This window comes from Mustela nigripes, chromosome X (genome assembly GCF_022355385.1).
Source record: "Mustela nigripes isolate SB6536 chromosome X, MUSNIG.SB6536, whole genome shotgun sequence".
NCBI classification, from domain to species: Eukaryota; Metazoa; Chordata; class Mammalia; order Carnivora; family Mustelidae; genus Mustela; species Mustela nigripes.
Window position 1 is genome coordinate 110,758,585 of NC_081575.1, and position 23,793 is coordinate 110,782,377.

At 46.9% G+C, this 23,793-nt stretch overlaps 1 protein-coding gene and 1 long non-coding RNA gene across 4 annotated transcripts in view; one reads left to right on the top strand and one right to left on the bottom strand.

Annotated features, from left to right (window-relative positions):
* The window catches only part of LOC132007583 (uncharacterized), an 84,976-nt gene extending 77,074 nt beyond the window's left edge, over positions 1 to 7,902 (top strand). The window contains exons 5-7 of the long non-coding RNA XR_009401395.1: positions 516 to 630; positions 5,533 to 6,460; positions 7,697 to 7,902. This is a non-coding gene — a long non-coding RNA (uncharacterized LOC132007583). The remainder of the gene's footprint in view (positions 1 to 515; positions 631 to 5,532; positions 6,461 to 7,696) is intronic.
* NHS (NHS actin remodeling regulator) overlaps positions 1 to 23,793 on the bottom strand; it is a 335,272-nt gene that overhangs the window by 76,088 nt on the left and 235,391 nt on the right. Inside the window, exon 1 of one of the 3 annotated variants that reach the window (XM_059385796.1) lies at positions 10,574 to 11,964. The exons of the other annotated variants lie outside the window; for them this stretch is intronic. Coding sequence (XP_059241779.1) covers positions 10,574 to 10,805 — 232 coding nt within the window. The 5' untranslated portion in view covers positions 10,806 to 11,964. Of the gene's footprint in view, positions 1 to 10,573; positions 11,965 to 23,793 lie in introns of those variants that run through there. 3 annotated transcript variants of the gene reach the window in all.

Consider the following 23,793-nt stretch of genomic DNA (forward strand, 5'->3'; position numbering starts at 1 on the left):
TGTTAAGGCCTAAAAGGCAGGGAGACTGAGCTCTATTGGCAGAACTGGTGTGTGGTCTGTAGGCCATCCTCTGTAAGCCTCTTACTGTCTCTAGGGATTAGGTTTCTCCAGGCTGGAAGTAATAATAGTTTCCCCTTTTACTCCATCCTAATTGTCCTTAGTGCTTAGCAAATATCTGTGTGTGCGTCTGTATTCTCTAGCTTCCTATGCAGTTGGATTGGGGCCAGATAACAGAGTGTCAGCTACTAGCCAGTGGGATGCGGGCAGAGGCAGTGTACACCATTTGTAGGCCTGGTCCTTACAAGACCTCCCCAAGAGCTCGCTGCTCTCTTTTCCTCTGCCCCCTGGGGGCTACGTGTTCTAGGCCTACATCAGACTTGGTGTGATGAAGAAATAGGACTTTTCTTGTGTTAAAGTGCTGAGTTTTGTTGGTTTATATGTTAACGGATCCTAACATAGCCTATTCTAACTAATACGGTTTTTCTTTATTCTGCCTTTTGTTCTTTCATTCACAGATTCACGGGTCCATTTCAGATGTCCTTCATTCGCTTGGTATTAATTAAGCATCTACTCTGTGGAAGGCACTAGCACTTTGGCGTGGAAAACCTCCTGAAGGTGCTGGATGTTCAGGTAAAGAGGTGGATATGGGAACAGAGGCAGTAACAGAGTGAGAGAAGTATATACGAGGTGCTTAACATTGTGTTGTGTTCAAGGAAATAAATATTCAGAGGTCTTTATCTTGAGAAAACTCAAAGCACTTTACTCTTCGCAGCTTTACGCTTGACCAGACTCCTTTCCCTGAGCCAGTGCTCACCCCTGCACGCTGCGCCAGTTCTAAAAGACCTGCATGTGCTGTCACTCTCTGCTGGCTACCAGTCCATCATTCCAAATCCATCCACCTGAAGTACCATTCCCTGGAAATCATCCAAGGCTTCTTCATTGCCTATATATAGTCCAAACTCCTCAATATGGTGGCATTGACCCATGTCTGAGCTATCTAACGTTCTCCATTTCTCTTTTACCCAAAACTTCTCTTTCAACCAGATTGTTACAGCCCATGTCCAACAACACACGCCACTGCATATCCCACTTCATGTCTTTTCTCACACCAGTTTTTAGTCATGATTTTCCTCCTTATCTCCCTAAGTCCCTTCTCTTCAGGTAGCCCCTCAAGTGATATCTTTGGTCTTTGTGCCTACTCCAGTCTACAGTATTAATATATTCAACTGCTTAGATGAAACAGCTAATTCCTTTAAAAAAACTAGCAGGAGAAATAGAAAATATAAATAGTCCCATATCTCCTTAAGCGCTTGAATTCTTAATCAAAACCCTTCCCACAGAAAAAATTCTGGGCCCAGATGGCTTTGCCAGTGAGTTCCATGAAACATTTTAGGAAGAAATAATACCAATTTACGTGAATTATTTCAGAAAACAGAGAAGAAAGGAACACTTCTCTACTCATTCTATGAAGTCTGGATACCAAAAGCTGACAAAGGTCATCTCTGAAAAATCTATAACTACCACCATTATTTAATGGTGAAACACTGACTGCATTCCCCTAAGACTGGGAAGAAATCAAACATCTACTCTCACTAGTGTAATAAAACATAAGAAAGAGAGTAGTAAATATTGTTGTTATCAAACATAATTGTGTAGATTAAAATCCCTATGGAATCTATAAAAACTGGTAGCACTAAAGAGTGAATTTAGAAAAGCCAGTGGATATAAGGTCAATATATAAAATCAACTGTGTTTATATATACTAGTAATGAAAAATTGCAGAATAAGAAGGAATTTGTATTTATAATAGCATCAAAAATATCAAATCCATAGGGATAAATCTAACAAAAGATGTGCAAGTCCTCTATACTAAGAACAGTAAAACATCACTAAGAGACACTAAAGACCTAGAAGATCAAAAGCTATACTATATTCAGGGATCAGAGGATATTGTTAAAGATGTCCATTCTCCCCAAATGCCCTAACAGATTTAAATCACTGGCCAATCAGAACTCCAGCATTTGTTCTGAAGAAATTCATGAGCTAATCCTAAAATGTATATGGAAATGCATAGGTTGGCTAAGTGAATTTAAACAAAATTTAAAAAGGAAATGCATAGGTTCTAGAATAGCTAAAATAATCTTGAAAGAAAAAAAATCTGGAGGATTTATACTGCTTGATTTTAAGACTTACTATAAGTCTACAGAGGTCAAGACAGTGTGGTTTTGGCAAGAGAGTATACATATAGATCACTGGAACAGAGAGTCTAGAAATTGACCCACAGACATACATTCGAGTGATTTTTTTTTTTTTAAAGGTGTTAATTCAACGGGAAAAAATTTTTTTTTTACATGTGGTTCTGGAACAAATGAATATACATGTGGGAAAAAACTGAATTTTGACCCCAACCTTACTCCATACACAAGAAGTAATTATAGGAAGATCATTGACCTAAACATAAAAGCTAGAGCTATAAAACCTCTGGAAGAAAATGCATGAGAAAAATCTTCATGAAATTGAGAGAAGCAGATTTCTCTGACAGGGCTCAAAAGGGACTAGCCATAAAAGAAAATATTGATGAGCTGGACTCTTTCAAAATTTTTTAAAAATTCTACTCACCAAAAGAACACTACTGGAAAATAAATTGGCAAGGCAATTTACTGGGAGCAAATATTTGTAATCCACGTATCTGACAAAGAACTTCCAGCCAGAAAATATAAAGAGCTACTACAAGCCAATAATAAAAAGACAAAGAACCCAATTAAAAATGAGAAAAGGGATTAACTAGACATTTCAGAAGAGAAGATAGGAATGTCTAATAAGCACATAAAAAGGTATTCAACATTATTTGTCATCAGAGAAGTTCAAATTAAAATCATAGTGAGATACCATTTTATATCTGGAATGAGAGCTAATATACCAAGTGCTGACGAGGGTACAGAGCAACTAGAACTGTGATAAATTGCTGGTGGGAATGTAAAATGGTACAATCATTTTGGAGTAATCTCTGCCAGTTTCTTACAAAACTAAACATACATGTACCCTATGACTAAGCAACTTCATTTGTATTTACCCAGAAGAAATGAAGACATAAATTCACAAAAAGATGTGTTCAAAAATATTCTCAGCAGCTTTATTCATAATAGCCCCAAACTGGAAACAGCCCAGCAAAATGTTTAGATAAACTGTGGTATATTTCTACAATGGATTACTGCTCAGCAATTAAGAAAAGGGGCGGGGGGGAATGAACTACTGATATTTACAACGTGGATAAATTTAAAAAATATTTTGCTGGAAGATGCCAGACATTTTTAAAGATTTATTCATTTATTGGGGGAGGGGGAGAGGTGGAAGGGGAGAGAGAGAGAATCTCAAGCAGACTTGTGCTGAGCATAGAGCGTGATGCAGTGATCCATCTCATCACCCCGAAATCACAACCCGAGCTGAAACCAACAGTGAGACGTGCAACTGACTGAGCCACCCAGGTGCCCTGAGGCCAGACATTTTTTAAAAGCCATACTGTAGAGGTGCCTGGGTGGCAGTCGGTTGAGCATCCCACTCTTGATTTTGGCTCAGGTCATGATCTCAGGGTCCTGGGATCAAGCCCCACATCAGGCTCCATGCTCAGTGGGGAGTCTGCTTGAGGATCCTCTCTCTTCCTTCTCTTTCTGCCCTTCCCACGGCACTCACTCGCTCTTTCCCAGATAAATAAATACATCTTTAAAAAATCATACTGTATGAGTCAATTTATATGAGGTTCTTGAACGGGCAAATTTAATCTCGGTGAAATTAGCGTAATAGTTGCCACAGCGGGTGGAAGATTAGAAAGGGGTACTAACAATTTTGGGGTTGATGGAAAGGTACTATATATTATTTCAGGAGGTGGTTACAGACATGTATATTTCAGAGCTCATGGAACTCAACCCTTAAGACCTTTATATAGTTTAATTGTATTTAAGTTATATTCAATATATAAATGTAATTCAGTTTTTCCAATAAAAAGATTACTCCCAACCCTTCCCCAAAATACTATGTTGGGTGCTACTCTATTGGATTGTTACTTATTATTTCCATACGTGGTTACCTACTTTAAACTTTCTTAGATCCCTCAGTAGGACCCACACAATATCTGGACTCCATATTTGTTGAATGAATGAATTTGTAATAATTGGACAGTATAAAAGGGAAAGGAAAGGGAAAGAAAAATTAGAATATGGCATGATACACATTTCCACTGTTTCTATTTTCCTGGGAGTCAACACCATTTCATATGCAGGTCCCTGTCTCCCAACAGAAAACAATAACCCAATATCTAGGACATCTTGCTTTTATTTACAATAAAAGAGGAGGCAGGGAAATAAGAGAAAGCTTTTGTCTCCTGTATTCTGTGGCAATACCACATAATTATTACTCTATTTCTTAACTCTAGTGAGATAGACCAAAAGACATCCAATGAATCACCTTTTCATTCATAAAACCCTGCTTATATCTTTCATCGCTTTTATCCTCCTAGAATAATAGGAGAGAAACAGTACTTGATGGGCCTGCATTATCAGACGCTATTGGAAAGGTCTAGATAAGAGTGCTGAACCACCTATTAGTATTCTGCATGCAAACCCTTCTCTATAACCCAGAGTCATCCGTTTCCTGGCAACCCTCAAAATTTCATTCTCATTGAATTGCTAGATCTTTATCAAAATATAATTATAGCCTTAATTTGAAAGATAAATTTTGATTGCCAGTGCCATGCCCAAAGGAAGAAATAATCAGGTGGGAGAACACTTAGGCGCAATTGTTAACCATATAATCAATGTCATGAATCACCCATCCCCTAAATACAAAACAATACAAAACAAAACAAAACAAAAAACAAACAAAAAAAAACTTTGGGGTGAAAAACTTTGTGAAGGGTAGAGTGAGGAGGGGAAAAAAAATCATTGCATCATCAAACTTTACTTAAGACTGTTATGTTTGCTTATTTTCTCATATTGTTACTTAAGTACTTGTCTTCCCAGCTGGAAGAATTTGGGAATGACCTATTGTATGTCCTGCCTCTTTCTGTGTATATCCATAGTAGCCCAACCTGTAGTGCTAAGCAACACAGGGTACAAGCCCCCTATCTCAGGTCAGGTTCTCTGGAAGTAGACTTTGACATGGACATAGGTGTGCAAGAAGTATGGTACAAATGCTTCTGGGGTCAACATCTAGGAAGGAGCGAGGCACGACTGGGCAAAGAGAAGGCGGCCGTGACACAGTTACAGCAAAGGCTCAGCCTGTCCCAAGGAGGAGCTCTGGAGCCGCCTTGGCCCTGCAGAACTGTCCCGAAATGAGGCAAGGCATCAGAGTAGGGCTGCCATGGGAAGGGGTGCGACCTTGGAAAGGTGGCTCTCTCTCGAGTCAAGGACAGTTCACAGAGAGGGACTTGGCTGTGAGCTGTCAGCCACTAGTGCCCAGCTCTGACTGGTGCGGGCTTGAGACCTGGTGAGGGAGGGGGATGTGGGCGGTGCACCCAAGTAGCCCTTTACCCCGCAGACTCCAGCGGCTGAAGGACCTGAGGACGATGATCTGGAACGGAAGCGTGGAAGACTGAGCAGGAACACAGCTCTACGTCTGGGGGCAGCTGGGGGCGCCAGCCGTGCCTGCTAAGTCACCTAAGGATGTGTGACTTGCCAGGGAAGAGTAGACGGAGATCAGAAATCGTCTTGTCTCCTGATCTGACTGGCATGCTACCGACTTTTCAGCAATTATTCTCGGTTTTTCTCTGAAGGCGGGCACTGATACCTTTTTAAAAATTGATACCTCTGAGACAAAGTATGGGAGACGCAAGAGAAGTCACCCACTTCAGTTCCCTTTCCTTTTGGGTGGTGACATCTATAGCCTCAGTGCTTTCGTGGACCCAGATAACCGGTTTGGTAGTTTGGGGATGGAGAAAAACCAAACATATCTAACAGGCTTTTTCCACTGGAGTGAAAGGAGAGGATTTTATTTAACCTGCATTTTAATGTACAGCCAGCTTCTCCTGAGACCTCTGGGAGTCCTCAAATCTGTAAATACAGAAGCTTCAGACTTCACCACTGGGTGGCCTGTTTCCACCCCGCCTGGTCCTCATGCCCTTCTTGAATTTCTCTGTCCGGGAGTCTGGGCCAGGCCTGTGACCCGGCTCATTCTGTCAGTAATACAAGTCACAGGCCCAGCCTTGAGAAGGCCTAGAAGCTTCTGCCTTTACAGTCTTGGGGACCCTAAACCACTAGGTAAGAAGTCCTATTCCCTTGCTGGAGAGACCACGCAGAGAGGCTGCTTGGAGAGGGAGAAGTCCTGAGACAACACGGAAAGAGTGTAGCCAGCCCAGCAGCCCAGCTGAACCCAGCTCCCAGGTGACCCACTAGCAGACGGACTACCAGGGAGACTAGAAGAACTGCCCAGGGAGCTCATCCCAGACTCCAGCATCTTGAACCAACAGGTGGGCTCTTGTTTCTTAAGCCAGTAAGCTTTAGGGTAGTTTCTTATGCAACAATAAACAAAACAACCCCAATGAGCAATCACCTTGAGTCCAGTGACTGTGCTCACCTTGCCCAACCCCCACCAAATCACCAAGGTGCCTTTTAACCTGAAACTGGAGAGTCCCTCTCTCATTGCATGGCTGCTTTTCACAAGGAAATAAATATCTTTATTATTGCACAATAGTTACTGCCTACCCAGTGAGTGATGAGTAGACCAAAAATTTTTAAAGGAAAAAAAAAAAAAAAAAAGCCTCGTTGGCCTGTCAGAGCTGGAGATCGGGGCTGGGTCTCCCTTGAAGTAGTGCGTTCCTACGTATCAATTTCCTATGCTTGGGGCTCAAATTCATGCCTCAGCAAATTTACAAATGACTCCCTGTCATGGACCTTCAAGGTCACTCACTGAGAGAGGAAACTCCGAATATTAAAGCCCGAGTATCGGGCTCGGCGCTGATGGGACACACCCGAGAGGGCTAGACATGGAGTCCACCAGCTCAGAGAGGCAGTGTAGTTAAATACCCAGGGCCAGATTCTGGAGCCAGATTGCCTGGGATCAAGCCCCAGATCTGGCACCTGTTATCCGTACAACCTTGGGCAAGTTACTTAATCTCTGTGCCTCAGCGTCGTCATCTCTAAAGTGAGGATAATAATAGTCCCTACTTCCCAGGGTTACGGCGAAGATTAGATGAGCTATTGTACGTATAGGACATAGACCAGTAACCTCGCTATTCTAAGCCTGACCATAAGTGGTTCTATACTAAGAACTGAAAAAAAAAATCTCACAGGGATTTTACATAATATGAATAGCTGTTTCTAGTGATTATACGCAACGAAAGGATATCCAGGGACCGTATACCAACCAGCCTTCTGAAACTATATCCCATAGAACTGGTTCGGATCCTAGCCCTGCCGTAAACTAGCTGTGTCACACCAGGCAGGTGATTTATAACATGAGGATAATGACAATGACCTTGCCTAAAGAGGCTAGACCAGATGGTCCCTCTAGGAGCCTTTTATATCTCTATACCTTGCCAAATCCCTGCGAGACAGGAAAGGCCGGTGGAATTACCACCATTTGTAAGATGGAGATCAGTATTTAGCTACATGACTTGTCCAGAGCCAAACCCAAGTCCCAGGGGCGTCTTTCACACTGGAGGGCTTTTAGCCATGGCACAGACATTTCCCAATCTCCCTTGTAGGTAGCCGTGGCCATGTGACTGAGTTCTGGCCAGCAGACTGTGGTTGGAGAGGAGGCATGCTACTTCCAGACAATCCTCCATGCTCTCTTTATTGCCTTCTGCTGGCTAGATGCAGAGGAACCCAGGAAGGACTCCGAGGCCCTGTGAGATAGTAGAGTCACAAGAAGGCAGAAGACCAGGTTCCATATCATTACAAGCCAAAAGTTCATTAGACCTTATGTGATAAGAAATAAATGCATTGTGTTAGACTCCTGAGATTTGGGGCTTGTAATAGTATTTGGCTTTGCTGACCAATACGGATGCTCGGTGTCTCTAGCGGTTTGCTGGTTCAGGTTGTGAACTTCAAGAGGAAGCAGCCCTCTTTTGTGTAAGAGCGAGGTATTGTTGACCTCTGCTTGCTACAGGCAGAGCAAAGTCGGTGACGTTTTTGTAAAATCTGAATCCCACTCTGGGTCTTCCCATCTACTCTTCTGCGTGGCCAGAGACTTCGCTCCTGTCACACTGGGCCTTTAGGCTACATTGAATCTGCAGTCCTTTTGCATCTTTTGTAGGGAACACAAAGATGGCGGAACATTTTAAAGATAAACTAGCAACTGGTTTTTAAGTCTCTACTAGATGACTAGAGGAATGAGGGATTTCTCAGACATGCTTTCAGTTTCCTGGTCTGTTCCTTCCCCCAAATCAAGCTCTCTACCTTAACATTTGCCCAGTGATTACATTTATGATCTACAGAAAATAAAGGTAAACTTTTAAAAATCACAATTCACTTTGGAAGAAGGGAGGGGAGAATTACCTGGTAGATTCCATCTTGAATAGCGAACTGGTGATGGGATTTGTACCTTCCCTCCCAGATTCCCAGGCTCTTTAGTTTCTTTCTTTCACTGTAGACAATTAGGCATTTACATTTTTCAGCGATTACCCATGCATTTTTCAAAAATAAAAAATACCATAGTTCAATCAATCAAGAACAAGGGGGGGGGCTTTTTTTCCTTCAAGCTGGACTTTGCCACGTTTGCTTCCAAAGAAAAGGTGAACAGGGGGGAAGTGAAGGCTTTTGAAAATAAAGAATGGGAGAGGCCGAGCAGCTCCCAGAATCTCCAACCCCCAGGAGAAGACCAGGGCTCCCACCCTCTACTGCAACAGTCCCTTCCTGGCTCCATTCCTTGTGGCACCTTCCCCATCAGCTGGGGGCAGCCCCCTTGAGACAGAGCGGGCACCTCCCAAACACCAGGAAGAGGTCCATCCCTCAGCTGTCCAAGGGTCGCCTGCTGGAAAGGAAAGAGTGGCACCCCAGCTACTGGCTTCACAGAGGAAGCTGGTCTGTGATGTGCACCCTGGACCTTTTGGTCCCTCTGTATTCTGGGCCAGACTCCTTTGGGGGTGGGGGGAGGAGTGGCCTGCTGGCCCCTGAAGCACCAAGGAGAGAGCCCTGTATGTATGGCTGGGTGGGACTCTTAGGGAATGTGAAGCTGCAGAGGCCAGTGGCTGGGGGTGAAGAAGGGGTCCCTGTCTGGGCTCCCATCCCCCAATCTTGCAGCCAGCCCAGTTGCTTTGGGCCTCACATAGGAATGGAGGAGCTACTGCCCGTCTCCCACAGACCAACACCACGGCATCCCTGCCCGGCCCTGAGAATGGATGCTGCGCTGCTCCGGAGATGTGTGGGCCTGGTCTCCTGCTATCTGGGAGCCCAAGTTCGGCTCACCCTCGCACAGCCAGGAAGGGAGACCCCATTCTTGCAACAGTGGGGTCAAGCTAAGCTGCATCTCCAGCCGCAAGGGCTATTTTTAGATGCTGTTATCTTTGCCTTGCTCACAAGCAGCTGTGAAAAACAAACTGGTGACCAGGAGGCACAAAACTGCAAAATGAAAACCTCGTAGAACAAGAGCTCCCAAACTCACAGCAGAGCAGACCACACTCTGGCTACAGCGCTGTGCACCATCATGGCCGGGCCTGCTTAACCTTCCCTTAAGGGGGCACCAGTTGGGGCTTTGCTCCTTTACCGCCCACACGTTCCTGGTCCTGCCCGCCCACGGCAAGTCTGGCTTCGGACCACCAGACCTGGCAGGGCTCTTCAGCCCCGCAGCCCCACTCGTGCCCACAGATGGTGACCCAGGTGGACAGGTGTGCCAAGGGAGCGGGCTCCACAGGGTTAACACTGCCACAAAAGGAAGAGCTCCAGCTCTCTCGCCTCTCTCTTCCAGCCCATCCTAACAGTCCATTTGCCTCACAGCATCACAGCCAGCTCCATGATGGTGAAACCCCTGCACAGGCGAAATGTCACCCAACACCAAGTGGCAGGGCAGGAAAACAGGATGGAGCACCAAGCCGGATCCCGGACTTCTCCCTCAGCCCTCAGAGCTCCCAAAAGGCTCAGCTTCAGGGCGCACTCCCTCTCGCGGAGCCCTGGAGTCCCCACGCCCCCTGTAGGAAACCCCCCACCAGCCCGTGCAGCCCCTTCCGCTCAGCTGGTAAGGGCCTGGGTAGCAGCGTGGAAAAGTGCCGCCCCGCCCCAGAACCCGGGATGAGGGGTGAGGTGGAGGCGGCAAACTTCAAAGCTGCAACTGCAATATGCTTAAAATAAAAAGACCCCTGAAAGACGGAGCTGTTCCCCTCGCCCCTCAGAGCTATGCGTGGTCCACCTTGATCGCCTGCTCTGCCAAGGGGACCTGACTCTCAGACCTGGGGGCAGCGACGGGCGGGGGGGGGGGGGATTTCCTCTTAGGCTGGCGCGCGGTAGGGCTGCGGCTCTTGCTTCCTCCGTCTCCCAAGTTCACCCACCACCCAGAGCTGTGAAAAATTAGTTTAAAATGATGTCACCTGCCCATACCCCTTCCCCATCACCACCCCCCTCCCCGGCGGGTCCCATCTCACACACACCCGAGTGGCCTGGGCTGCGAGTCGCGGAGCATCCCGGGGGGTTGCGGTGGGGCGCCGCGCCGAGGCTAGCTTCCCCGGGCGCCCGCTCGGGCTCGGGCTCGGGCTCGGCCCTGGGCAGCCCGCCCGCGCATCGTTCTCCGGGTGCAGAAATCCTACCGCCCGTGCGCCCTGGGCGCGCCGCCGGGCCCCGCGCCGGCTCCCCAGGAATGCGGCCGTCAGGTGAGGTAGGCATGCGTGCCGGCTCCGCAGCGAAGCAGCAGCTGGCTGGGGCGCTGGGCTCAGGATATGCCTCTTCTCCCTCTCCCCGCGAAGGAGAGGCCTCTCGGGGGGCTTGCCAGCGCCTTGTTGCGTTAGGACCGCATTCCTTCTTCCTTTTGCCTTTTATCTTAGTTTCGCCTTCAGATGCAAAAAGGGAGATCGCAGGAGTCCATGCCCAGCTCCAGCCTAACTCGGTCCACAGGCAGAGAGAGAATTATGAATGGATGCTGCCTTCTGATGAGGAAGTCGACTGGGGAGGTCTCTGCGCACGGCGCGCTCCATCAAAGCCGGGGCATTGGCCCCTCCACTGCTTCAGTGCTGCAGGCTGAGACACCTAATTGACCACTGGGAAATCAGGTGCCGGGAGACCTGGGCGGGACGCAGCCCCAGGGCCACGCTGAGATCGAGCGCCTTGCCGGTGGAGACAGCTTCGATTTACAGCCCAGTGAATGGAGGGGACTGCGGCAGCCAAACCTCCCGGGCAGCAGGCACGGTTGCACCAACGCTCTGCAGACAACCGCCCGGCTCCGCCAACATCTCCCGGCTCCGCTGGGCTAAAGGGAACCTGCTAAAAATAATCCGTCCCCTGCCGCCAGCCGCAGTGAGCCGCAGGACTCGGCCCCCAGCCCCAAACTCCGCGGTGCGCGGGAGCCGGCCACAAAGCGGGCCCTGCGCGCTCAGACAAGCCGGGGGTTGCGGAGGATCCTGGATCCGGATTTCTGGTACCTATGCGTTTGCTCCTCCGGTAGCGCGACGGCTGGTGCTGCGTGTTAGCCATGCCCGGAGTGGCAGTGGGCTCGGCACATCACCAACAGGCTGGACCGACCGCGGCTGCTCAGCACCGCACCCCCGTGGCTCCCTTCTCACCTCCCTTGTCCCCAGCCTCTGACCAACAGCTGAAGAATCAGACACGCCGACGGTGCCAACTCCTCCAGCCCCGACAAGAGGGAAGACAGAGACTGGTGTGGAGCAGGTGCCCGCGTGTGACAGGACTAGAGCAGCCCCCAAATAGTCACATCGCGTCCCTTCCCCCTAGTCATCTCTGGTGGCTGAAACCTCGCATCCTAGATACAACTCACTATGCCCAGGCTTAAAAACACTGCAAAGACAATGCCTTCACGGTGATGAACTCCTCTCCGGGGAAGGGTGATTTACTGAGCCAGCCGTGGGGCTGAACCAGGGTTAAAAACCGTGGCAGTGTGTGCCTGTGCCTTAGGCTGGTAGGCTGTATATGTAACAACGGCATGCAGAAGACAAAAAGCCATTTAGGGCCACTGCGACACTCCTGGGATATACCCTAATATATAACAAGGAAAAACCAGTGAATAAAATGATCCCAAGATGCCTTGTGGGACACAGGTTTTGGTAATCTGTCTTGATGCCTTGGAAACCCATTTCAAGAAAACTGGACTATTCTCTATCGGGTCATCTCTTTGCAAATAGGTTTCTGCCCCGGGGGCAGATTTACATGCGTGGGCAGTACAGAGTCCACGAGGCCCGTGACTCCTCCATAATTCACAAATTGTGGTGAAACACTAACTTGCCAAGGTCATAAGAAATCACAGGGTTTGCATGTGCACTGGTAGAGCATTTCCTAATTGGCATCACCATGAATTACGATTGTGGTCACATGAAATATCACATCGAACCCAAGTTAGTCTGGGTTGGCCGTCCTCCTCTGACCCCACTCACACTAACCTCCTGGGAGGGTTGCCAGCCACCGGGAAGGATAGGAAATCTGGCTGAAGTGCCCCTGAGAGACAGAGAGAGAGAGAGAGAGAGAGAGACGCTAGCATAGGAAGGATGGGTGGTGGAAGTGCTGTGGCCGCTCCCCCAGTGAGGGTGAGAAGTGAGCCTTGAATCCCAAACTTTAAGGGCAGTGTAGGCCAAGGAAAGGAGGCCATCAGAGAGAAAGAACGAGGGGAGTCAGAGAAACAGGAGACCAGGAGGGAGAGAGGGCCCTGTCTCAGAAACCAGGGGACAAAAAGGTTTCGAGAAGGCAGCATGATTGAGAATGCTAAATGTCCCCAAGAGGTCCACGGAAACGGTTCTGTCCGCCAAGGACTGACCTGGGCCCTTTAGACTTCAGGAAGGCCTGACGGATTGGACACTGACGGGAAGGCCAGTCAAAGCTTCAGAAAAGAGAAGGGAAGTGGGGTTGGGGGTGGGGATGGTGTGTGTGTGTGTGTGTGTGTGTGTGTGTGTGTGTGTGTGTGTGTGAACAACCTCCCAGACCTACTCTACTAGGGACACGGGCAGCCCCGCTGTGTGACGCAGACTACTCAGGCCTTGGAATGAGAACTGATGTTTAGGTGAACAAAAGGGCCGCCTCCTACTGCCCTCCCTGGCAAGATGGTGGGGAGCTGGTGGCCAAGTCACGAATCCTAGATCTCAAGAGTTGAACTGTGCTATTCCGGGTTTTCGGGGCTGCTCTGTCAAGGGAGAGCCTTGGCAGGACACCCGAAAGCAATGGAAATGGCCATGTCTTCTCCTTCACACGGATCTTTACAAGACTGAGGCTATTATGAGCAGTGATGACGAAAATAAATGATAGAACTAGATTGCCTGATTTGAATAAAGTTTTCAAGGTTCCCATGGTGTAGAGGAAAAGCCAAAACAAAACCCTGAGCTTTTGTCCCAGGAAGACCTGTGCTTAAATCCTAGCCCCTTCGCCTCTTAGCGGTGTGGCCTTGGGAACATAATTTGACTTCTCTGAACCTTGGTTTCCTCATTTGTAAAATGCAAACAGGAATACCTAATTTATAGGCTTATTAGGAAGAGTAAATAAAAGAATAGTTACAAAGCACCACGACAGTGCCTGGCGTATAATAAAAGCCCAACAAAGGCAGTTCCGTCCTAACTGCTGGAGGTCTTCGCCACCATGCTCACACTATAGTTTTGCTGGACTCCCGTTCCCCTGTACTGTGGTTAGGGTACCCGATGCTTCCTATGGCTGACGGTTCAAACAGAAGCACTTACTGAACCTCTCTTAGATGCCAGGTACTGTGCTCAGTGCTGGCGGGGAGAGAGCAGAGTCTGGGCCCTGTTGGAGCAGACGTTCTAAGGGCAGAGTTTACAGCCCAGTCCAAGTGGGTATCCGACTTTTTTTTACAAGGATACCGGGTCTCAAGAAGAAACAGTTGCACATGTGTCCGTCTTAGGACAGTGAGGACCTAGAGCAGGGATCGGCAAACCTGTTTTGTTGTAAAGGGCCAGGCAGTAATTAATTTAGGCTTTGTGGGCCACGCGAGCTCTGCTGCAACCAGTTCACACTGCTGATGTGTGTAGCTCAAAAGCAGCCACAGGCCAGGTATAAACGAACGGATGTGGCTGTGTTCCAATAAAACTTTATCCGCAATAACGGGCAGCAGGTGAGTTTGGGTCCGTGGGCCGTAGTTGGTCAGCCTATGATCTGTACTGTGCCTCAGGGCATAAACTCGCCCTTGACCTCGCACTGCCAGGAAATGTGGAAGTCTCCGTAGGTGATTTTGCACCGAACTAACGTTTATCCAACCATGAGGAGTTTCTTGAAGCCCCTTATTATTTTAGAGCATATTTTACACTTTCCTGGAAGACAAGGACTAGTTAGCTGTTTGCCAAGCTATCTTTCTCCTCCAGCCAGCTTCCCCCGCAGTTAGTGTGGCCACAGAACTGAGTGGCAGCCAATGGAATGGGGGCAGAGGGGTGTGCCCAAATGACCGAACGCTGGCCTGCGTTGGCCTCTAGGCCAACGTTCTCATTCTCTAGAATGAGAAATAAGCCTCTGAAATGTTGGGGATTTTATCACCAGAATTTAGCCCACCTCGAACAATTCACTTTCCTATCTTTGTAATCAGATGAGACGAAAACACAACTTAATGTTTCCTTGATACTTCACTCTCCACTGTCATTCCTCTCTCTCACCCTCCTTCTAGCTCCTTCCCCACGGTTTGAATACACAGTGAGCTGAAGAGAAGAGGCACCCTGGCTGGGTAACATCTGTTCATTAAACAAGAGTTACTAATGGACTGAGCGAGAACGTAAGCACCGTTTTCCATAAAGTACACGGGCTTGCTGACAAGTATCTGCAGCCTGGGGAAGCTCCCTTACTTTCAGGCTTAGTGCTGTGTTCCAGAGAGGGGAGGATGCTAAAAGCTCAGCATCTCTGGAATCAGTGGGCCATTTCAGTATGATCTTGCCTGTACACTTTCCATTTTTCCACCAGTCATCTTGGGGGAATCCATAATAAAGGTTCTGGTTCTATCTCTTGACACTCAAGGGCTATTCAGCTTTCGAAATACTGTCACTTTCTGATTTTTCTGCACACAGATTAAGCCCATTAAATGCTCCAAGTCTGTTTAAAACTCACCTTTTCTGTCTAATTATTCTGTGGACACCAACAGATATTCGTTGGCTCCTAGCTTATAGGAGCTAGAAGAATTGACTTGAAAAGCCTAAATAATTTTATTCCTGTTCCAGAGGCGGTATTCCCTTTATGACATGGGGAGATTTACCCAGAAAACCAAGCTGTGCGTTGGACCTGGTCTTCGGATTATTCTGGTAGGTGGGGATGTGGTCCTCTCCCAGAGTGAGGCCAGGCCCAGGAGAGGAGTTGGTGGGCCAGATCAATGAGACACCGTGGAGAAAGCCGACAGAGTCCAAATACCTTCACAGTCTGATTTTACTTTTTCCTTTCTTTTTTTTTTTTTTTTTTTAATCAAGAAACAAGATGACCATGTTTAAATGATCCTCTTGGTCTGTTTCTTCCACTGTGAAACAAAGAGGGTAGAGATGATCTATCAGGTTTTCTCTAGGTCTGCCATTCTGGAAGTCTATTGTTCTGTGAAACCTGGAACCAAAGATACCTTTGGGAATGACTGCTGATCATCAGGACCTAGTTTTTCTTCCCATTTCTGTTGATCATCCAGGACTGATCACTCTACACATAAACTTCAGCATCTGCAAGGGTCATCATGTGTTCTGTGGTCTGTGCAGGCTGGGTAAGCGTTTTGCCCCAGAGTGACCTTGTTTATGACCTTGGAGATCCCAATTTCAGCTCTATGTTCTATCATGCACATACTCTCCTCATGTTTCTGGGGGGAGGCGGGGCTTCCCTGCCTTATTCTTTTCAGCTCCAATCCTGGAAACCCAGGTTTGCCACCAAAGTTCACTTCCCTGAAGCAGGCTGGACGTCTCCTCCATGGCGTCGGGCGTGGTGACCCTCCCCTCCCGTCTCGCCCTTGCTGTTGCCCCAACACTGCTCACAGGAGACCCCACAACTTCCAGAAGAAATCAGGGCTATAAAATGGCTCACTCGCTCATAAGGAGCTATGTGTTTATTCATATATATTTTATATCATAACAAATGTAAATTAATTTCAGGGTGCAACCACCCAAGCTAGTATCTATGTGGCTGCCTGTATAAAATTTCTCTCTCAAAATTCTCCAAACCATCTGGCATAAACTACTGTATTGTGACCTGTTAAAATAAGTAACAGCTGTGATAATCCCTCTCGATTTATGGCAAGCTATAAAGCTTTGCATATACTGGCAATGCATATAAAATAATAAATAAAACCATTATCATTCTGTGCTGTCTTGGTGGGAATTATGATGATTTAGCCAAAATGGAGCCCCATGGAATGCATCAGAGGAGAAGCAGAGGTTTTGCCCAATCTGGCCCCCTCTACCCGCCAAAGAACAACTTCACTACTTAGAGCTCTGAGGTAAGTTTGAAAACCTTCTCCACTGTACATGTGTCCTTTCTGAGAGAACATTATTCCCATCCATTGCTGCCCAACTTGTATTATTTCAACGCTTTCTTTTCTGGTGGTGAGTTTCCAAAATTCCACAATATATCCAGACTATAAAGAAAAAAAAAAAAAACATCTTTTTTGTTTTTTGTTTTTGTTTTTTTTTTTTTTTTGCACAACTTGAAGATGTGAATAATTTGCAGCCCCCAAACTAAGAATCATCTTGGGATTGTTAACTGTAAGCTTATGTTTTTCCAAATACTGCCAAGATCCCAGGTTGCAAAAGACTGTATTTAAGTCATCTTTCAAAGATACGCTGTACGTGGAAAAAGAAAAGCCAGTATCTGGCAGGAAAAGCGATCGGGCAGCTTTGATTCTGTGTTGAAGAGAGTGACTATGGCCACTGCACATGCATTTCAAAAAATTAAGGAGACAGGGACAGAAACTAACAGGACATGGCTGTTGACCACGTGCCAGGCTTTACACAATCATCTCATCTAATCCTCGCAACAGCCAGTATTGTTTCTGTTTTATGGTTGAGGACATCGATGCGTAGAGAGGTTAAGTTATGTGCCCAAGGCCATCCTGTTAACAAGTTGGGGAGATGGGAGTTTGAACTCAGGTGTCTGTCTGATTTGGAGGTTCACGCTCTCTCTGCCTCATCACATTATCTTGTGGACAGCTGTTTGCAACCTTTTTCTGCATGACCACACGGTAGGGTGATAGATAGTATGTACATGGGCTGCTCGCCGTCCTGGCCAGGGACAATTACCTCCTCTTTGTTTCCCACTTACAGAGTCTACTTGAATGCAAGTGAGAGTCAGCTTATTCGTGGGAGAACTCCAGATCTTTTAATTTATATATTTACAAAAGGTGCCAATAAGGAGGCGCGGTTCTTATGGTAGATTTCAAAAACAGCCACGGTACTTCTTAGCTCTTCCCATCAAGAGGTGGAGTCTGTTTCTCTACCTGGAATCTGAGCAGGCCTTATGGCTTGGTTTGGCCCACTGAATGTGCTAGAAGTGACACTGTCCGTGTCCTGAGCCTGGGTCTCAAAAAGCCTTGCAACTTCTACATTTGCTGCTCTTGGTGCCTACCCATGCTTACGGCCACTCTGCCAAGAAGCCTAGGCCAGCCTGTTGGGTGATGGGGTACACGTGGCCCAGCTGCTCCCCTGACCGTGGCCCAGCGCTTGCTAACTACCAGACATGTGAATGAGGCCACCCTAGGCCATCCAGCCCCAGACGAATGACAGACAAAAAGCAAGCCCTGCGGAGTTCAACTGAGCCAGCCCAGAGCAGCAGACTCTCCTACTTCTTTTTAAGCCAGTAAATATCGGGGTGATTTGTTCCACAGAAAAGGTGAACTAAGGAAGTTACTTAAACTTCTAGCCACCTGTATAAACAAATAGTACTGGTTGAGAAATGTTGGTTTGAACACAAATTCCATAAACTCAAGTGAATGTAAGTAAAAACAAAATAAGTCCTTTTTGATGGCTCCAAAGACTGTCAGAGCTCAGAGTCGTGTTCACGTCATCTCAGTTACGCCCCATGAAAGTGCCAGTTCAGGGAGGCTTCCTACAGACGGCCTTCAGTGCCAGAAGCCCACCGTCCCTTCTCCAGTCCTGGACTGGTCGGGCTGGTGTGGAGTCAATCATGTGGTTTTGGGAAAAGAATCACCAAGGTCAGTGGTCCAGAGCCACCCTCAAGAGACAATCAGTAGACGGAAGGCAGAGAAGGGTAGATGATGTGCGCCAGGACTATAAATGCCAACGCAGAACCCCAGAACCCCTCCAGGAGATGGAAGAGTAATGCTGTGGCAGAAGAACTACCATGATGTTAGCACGTGGCATCAGTTACATGATAGTCAACAACAGCGGCCATGCTGTCCAAAGAAGATAGGGCGTCCACAAGCTACAGCTGTAGCTACAGCTCTTCCTACACACTTGGGGAAACTTAGAGATGGATGGAAACCCTCAAAAGGAAGAAAGGAATAATTACAAACTAAATTAGGGCCAAATTGAACTATCTGAGGAGGAAAGAAAGAATGGTCTTCAACCTTGGCTGTACGTTGCAGTTTCAACAGAATGAAATCAACTCCTGCACACTCCTTAATCACCACATTAATTACTAACTTTATTTAATAGGAAAAAAATGTTCAGCATTTGGAATTCTCACCAGTTTCAACAAAAGCTGTTTCTTTGGAAGAAAAGGCTGGTGAGTAACGATTAGTTCATTGTTCAGCTCTTTGTGCATGTATATGCTTGGGCTTTTTTTTTTTTTTTTCCTTATTTTCTTAGTAAATCTGGGAACCTTTGAACTTTGAATAATTTCTTTCCTCTCTCAGTGCCCTCTAGTTATACAAACACAAAAAATAATTACAGGGGCAGTATTTACATCTATACGTCTATGGTTTTTTTCATTTGGTATTTACACTGCTGCTGAGTGAACGAATTTAGTTCATTTTACTTCTTGGGAAAAATGTATGTAATGAAAGGGGGCCCATTTTGGTTGACTCTGGCAAGGTTTTATAAGGAACATATAAAGGAGAAGGAGAGAGAAAGAAACCTTCTTTGTAGTCCTGAGAAAATATGCTGGTCTGTACCCTAAACAGTTTTTCTACATTTGTGGTTAAGCACGTACTCATTATGTTTCAGAAAGGGGGATGTTTTACTGGAAGACTGTGTGAGTTTAAAAAAAAACTCTCTCTACACCAGTGTTTGTAGTTTCTCCCAGTTCAGGCTCTGAACTCGCTTTCCAACAGTTTTTCCCAATCTGAGAATGTGGTCAAGACGCTGGTTTCAGGCTCTAGGCTGGGACTTCCCTAAGTTGCCCTCCAGGTAGAATCAGAACCTTCTGGATCAGAGCAGATCTAAAAAAATAATATTACATGCCTGATCAGGAGGGAAGATTTCTTCACTTAAGGGTGGGGTGAAAGGGAACAGAAAGAAAAGCGACCAAGTGGGGAGAATCAGTGCCCCCCACCCCCCTCGCCCATGCAGGCACTGCACTACAGAAGCCAGGTAGAGACCTCGACCCTTCATATCAGAAGCCCTCCGACCATGTTTTACCACTTGGAGTGTGATGTAGAGGAGAACGGAGGCCTGGTTTAGCCTGTTCTTGAAGGGTTTGGGTTTCGAGTAATTAATTTCTAAAAGAAGGAAGAGGAAGCAGTGGGAGTTTTCCGAAGAATAATTTCATAATAAATAGGTCATGTGTAGGAAGTTGCTTTGCACATTGGAGCTCCTTTACTCATAAATATTTCTTTTGGTCCCCCAAGTTTTTACTTAAGTTCCAGCTAGTTAATCTACAGGGCGATATTGGTTTCAGGTGGATAATACAGTAATCCCGCACTTCCACACGTCGCCAGTGCTCACCCCAAGCGCTCTCCTTCCTCCCCATCACCTGCCTCCCCCAACATCCACCCACCTCCCCTCTGGTAACCAGCAGTTCGTTCTCTAGAGTTAAGTCTGTTTCTTGGTTTGTCTCTCTTTCTCCGGGCCATCTTCATCTGTTTTGTTTCTTAAATTCCACAGGTGAGTGAAATCATACAGTATTTGTCTTTTCTCTGCCTGATTTATTTCACTTAGCGTAATATACTCTAGTTCCATCCATGGTGCTGCAAATGGCAAGATTTCATTCTTTTGATGGTTGAGTGATATTCCATTGTATAGATACATTACATCTTTATCCATTCATCTATCAATGGGCATCTGGGCTCTCTCCATAGTTTGGCTATTGTCGATAATGCTGCTATAAACATCGGGGTGCATGTGCCGCTTCAAATCTGTACTTTTGTAACCTTTGGGTAAATACCTAGTACTGCAATTACTGGGGCATAGGGCAGTTCTATTTTGAACTTTTTGAGGGAACTGCCATCCTGTTTTCCAGGGTGCCTTGCCAGTTTGTTTTCCCACCAACGGTGTAAGAAGGTTCCCCTCATAAATATTTTCTTAAGATTTTTTAAATGGAGAGACAACAGATAGCTCAGGTGTTCATTTGTCTCAGAGAGGGGGCAGTTTTAGGATCATAGAGATGCAGATGTCAGGAGGATTTGTAAGAATGATTTTTTTCTGGCTTCCTGGGAAGGTTATGACACATCCGAGGTGGCCTGATGCCTGCCGCTGCTGCGGTCATCCCAGCCACTCCAGTGATTCTGGGATGTCGCTTTGTGCCTCTGGCTTTTAGACTTCCCTCCCCCTCCCTCTGACTGTGGGCTCTGAGCCACAATACTGAAGCTGCCAGATGTGGGCATCTGATGCGCGAATACAGTCCGTCCTCAGCCCTGGACTGTCCTAGAGTCATTTCTAAGATTTACTTCTTAATTCGGGACACATATTCCCATGGAAAAGCTGTTACAAATGACGTTTAGAGTTCCTTCCAAGTTTATCCTTTAAGACTTACTTCCTCCATAATATTGTGGGGGAGATACGCTTTTGCAGCAAATGAGAGTGGGAAACAATACTGGTATCATGAGAGTGAATTAATGTTAACATAACTCAAGAAGACGGTTTTAAAAATTCATCTTAAATGCTGGTGAAATGTAAGACTAACTAGAGAAAGAGCAGTCAGCTGACAAGAGACCTTGGGGTCTACAACTGGAGTATCTATTTCTGAGGATTAATGACACTGGTTCTCTAAGACCAGTACCACTACAAAGAGTCACTCATTCCAAAAAATAGTATTTTTTGAGTACCAAAAATCCTCTAGGCAATATGGTAGCAGAGATGAAAGGCCTCGTCCCTACTCTGAAGGAGCTCATACAATGGCCAACTAAAAAGATACCACACCACATACGTGGTTTTCAGAGCGGCTCACACATCCTCCGGACACATGCTGTGTTGTGCCTGACGGTTCAGGAAGCCACGGGTAGATACTGGGGGAGCTTTCTGGACCACTAGTTTTACTCACTGAGGGTAGATTATTTTATATTAAATAATGTAGAGAACTGTGCTAATTTTATAGGAATGTTTAGGCTGACGCACACAACTATAAAGAAATCTTGAGGTCTACAGAAGGCTGTTTTGAGCCATAACTAACTGTACCACGCCCTCCTTTTCCACCATTTGGCTCAGATCCCCCTCAGGGGTGCTAGCTCATCCTCTGCCCTTGGAGGTACCACCACTGATATATGGGCGTGCACAGCCTGGCAGCTACGCAAAGGGAGGAGTCTGAATCACCTTGGGTGATGGCAGGAAAGGCTGCCCAAGGAAGGTGATGCTTAAGTCCAGGCTTCCAGTCCAACCAGGAGTGGGCCAGAAGACACACGGCATAAAGCGTTCTAGAGAGAGGACAGTGTGCACAGGCCTCAAATTGTGTAAGAGGGCCTGGTGTGATGAGGAAATGCAAGCAATCTGATGAGATTGGAAGACCCAGCTGGCTGGCACAGGGAATTTCAGAGACGCAGGCATTATCATTTCAAAGCACAAGAAAGGCTGAGGAGTCCAGGACGTCTCTGTTCTAGCCAAGAGGTGGCGCTGTTGGCCCCGTGCAGCTTGGTGGCTACCCAGACCAAGTGGCCTTGGGAAACCCAGGAAAGCAGACGGCCTAGTGTAGAAGGGAGGCGTTTAGAAATAGGATTCTCTAACTCCAGGAAGAGCTGTGATCGTTACCTGCTCCTGTCACTTTGCTCAGGAACTCTGAGTGACATCACGCATAACCCTTGCAAGCGCCTTCCACAGCAGGATGCGGAGATTCAGAAATGAGAGGACAAACCGTCCTTCCCTCGCGCTGGGAAACATCATCCCTGCCCGCTGAACTGCCCGGACGGGCAAGCGACGAGGCGGGCAAATCTGCACTGTCACCTCGTGACCTGCCACGCCCTCTGGCTCTGGCCACTCCATCACCTTTCATGACCCCAGGAGACATTTACGACCCTCTCCTAGGAAATGAATATTTGAACAACAGATCATTGACAAACAATGCTGAGTAATAAATATAACAGTGACAGGCAGTCAAGTTAATTAGCAGAAAGTTCTAGAGTCGTTATTGCAACCTGAAAGAGAAAGGAAAAGGCCGTACTTCCCACCCCCCACTCCACCTTCTCAAGACCTAGGACACTATTGGTTCTGTCCCTCATCTGACACCTCTTTTGAGCTTCTATTTTGGGGGGGATATCTCCACTGATCGGTTTTTGCTCCCTCAAATCAAAACTAAGTTCCCTTCTGCTTTGGCTGATCTGAGCAGAGGCCGCAGCCCGTCTTTTAACATTTAACCTGTACACCGGCCTCCGAGCACCCCCCTGCATTGCGTCTGGGGTCATCATTTTCAAACCGCTGCAGGCAGAATCACCTGGAAGGAAACAGCCTGGGGTCTGGAATCAGACAGACCCGGGTCCACATCCGGCCCCTGCAACACCTGAGCTATAAGCCTGGGCAAGTTATGTCACTACTCTAAGCCTCATCTTCCTCATCTATGATACAAACACAGAGCTGTGCCTGCCTCAGAGGGTCGCACTGGGGATCAGCTATGACAGAGCCATTAGCATAGTCCTGCTGAGCACATAATAAGGGGTCATTAAATGACTTTTCATATTAGCATCCTGGTCTTCCCCAACCGCCGGGCCTAAAATCTCAGCCCCAACTGTCCGTGGACAAGCTCCTCTCAAACACATAATACTAATCATTTATGACACAAAACAACTTGGCCTTACATGTTAACTGTCACACTTTAGAAGAAGTAAGTTCCATTGCTTCTTTCCGGAAACACCTTTCCTTTGTGACCTGCAGGAAACCACTGGAGGATAAACAGATGCGAAGGAAAAAAAAAAAAAAAATACCCCGAGTGACTATTTCTTGAAGCTGCTAAAATAAGTTGTTGGAAACAGGGACCCAAGAGAGATGGTAGCATAAGCTAGTGGTTTTGTATTTACACCTTCACTCAAACAGCCACCCACCACTGAAATTATCAGCCAGTGCGTGAGACGTTACACTGAGACACGGAGGAGGGTTAAAAGCATCTTGTGATACTTGGTTGAGTCTGCTTTCATTTTGCTGGAGGTGAACGGATATTAACCAAAATATGTCAACACATGAGAGATGAGAACCAGCCTCGGAAAAACTGGGCTAAGAGCAGAGGGAACAGGGTTTTACTCCCGGTGACGGAAGGCATCCCTTGCCTCCGAAGGCCCCTGGAGGCTTCGCTCACACGCCTCCGACACCGCCTCTTAATGATGACAATGGCAATGAAGACAAGGGTGGTGGTACACGCTGACTCAGGGCCTAACCTGGGT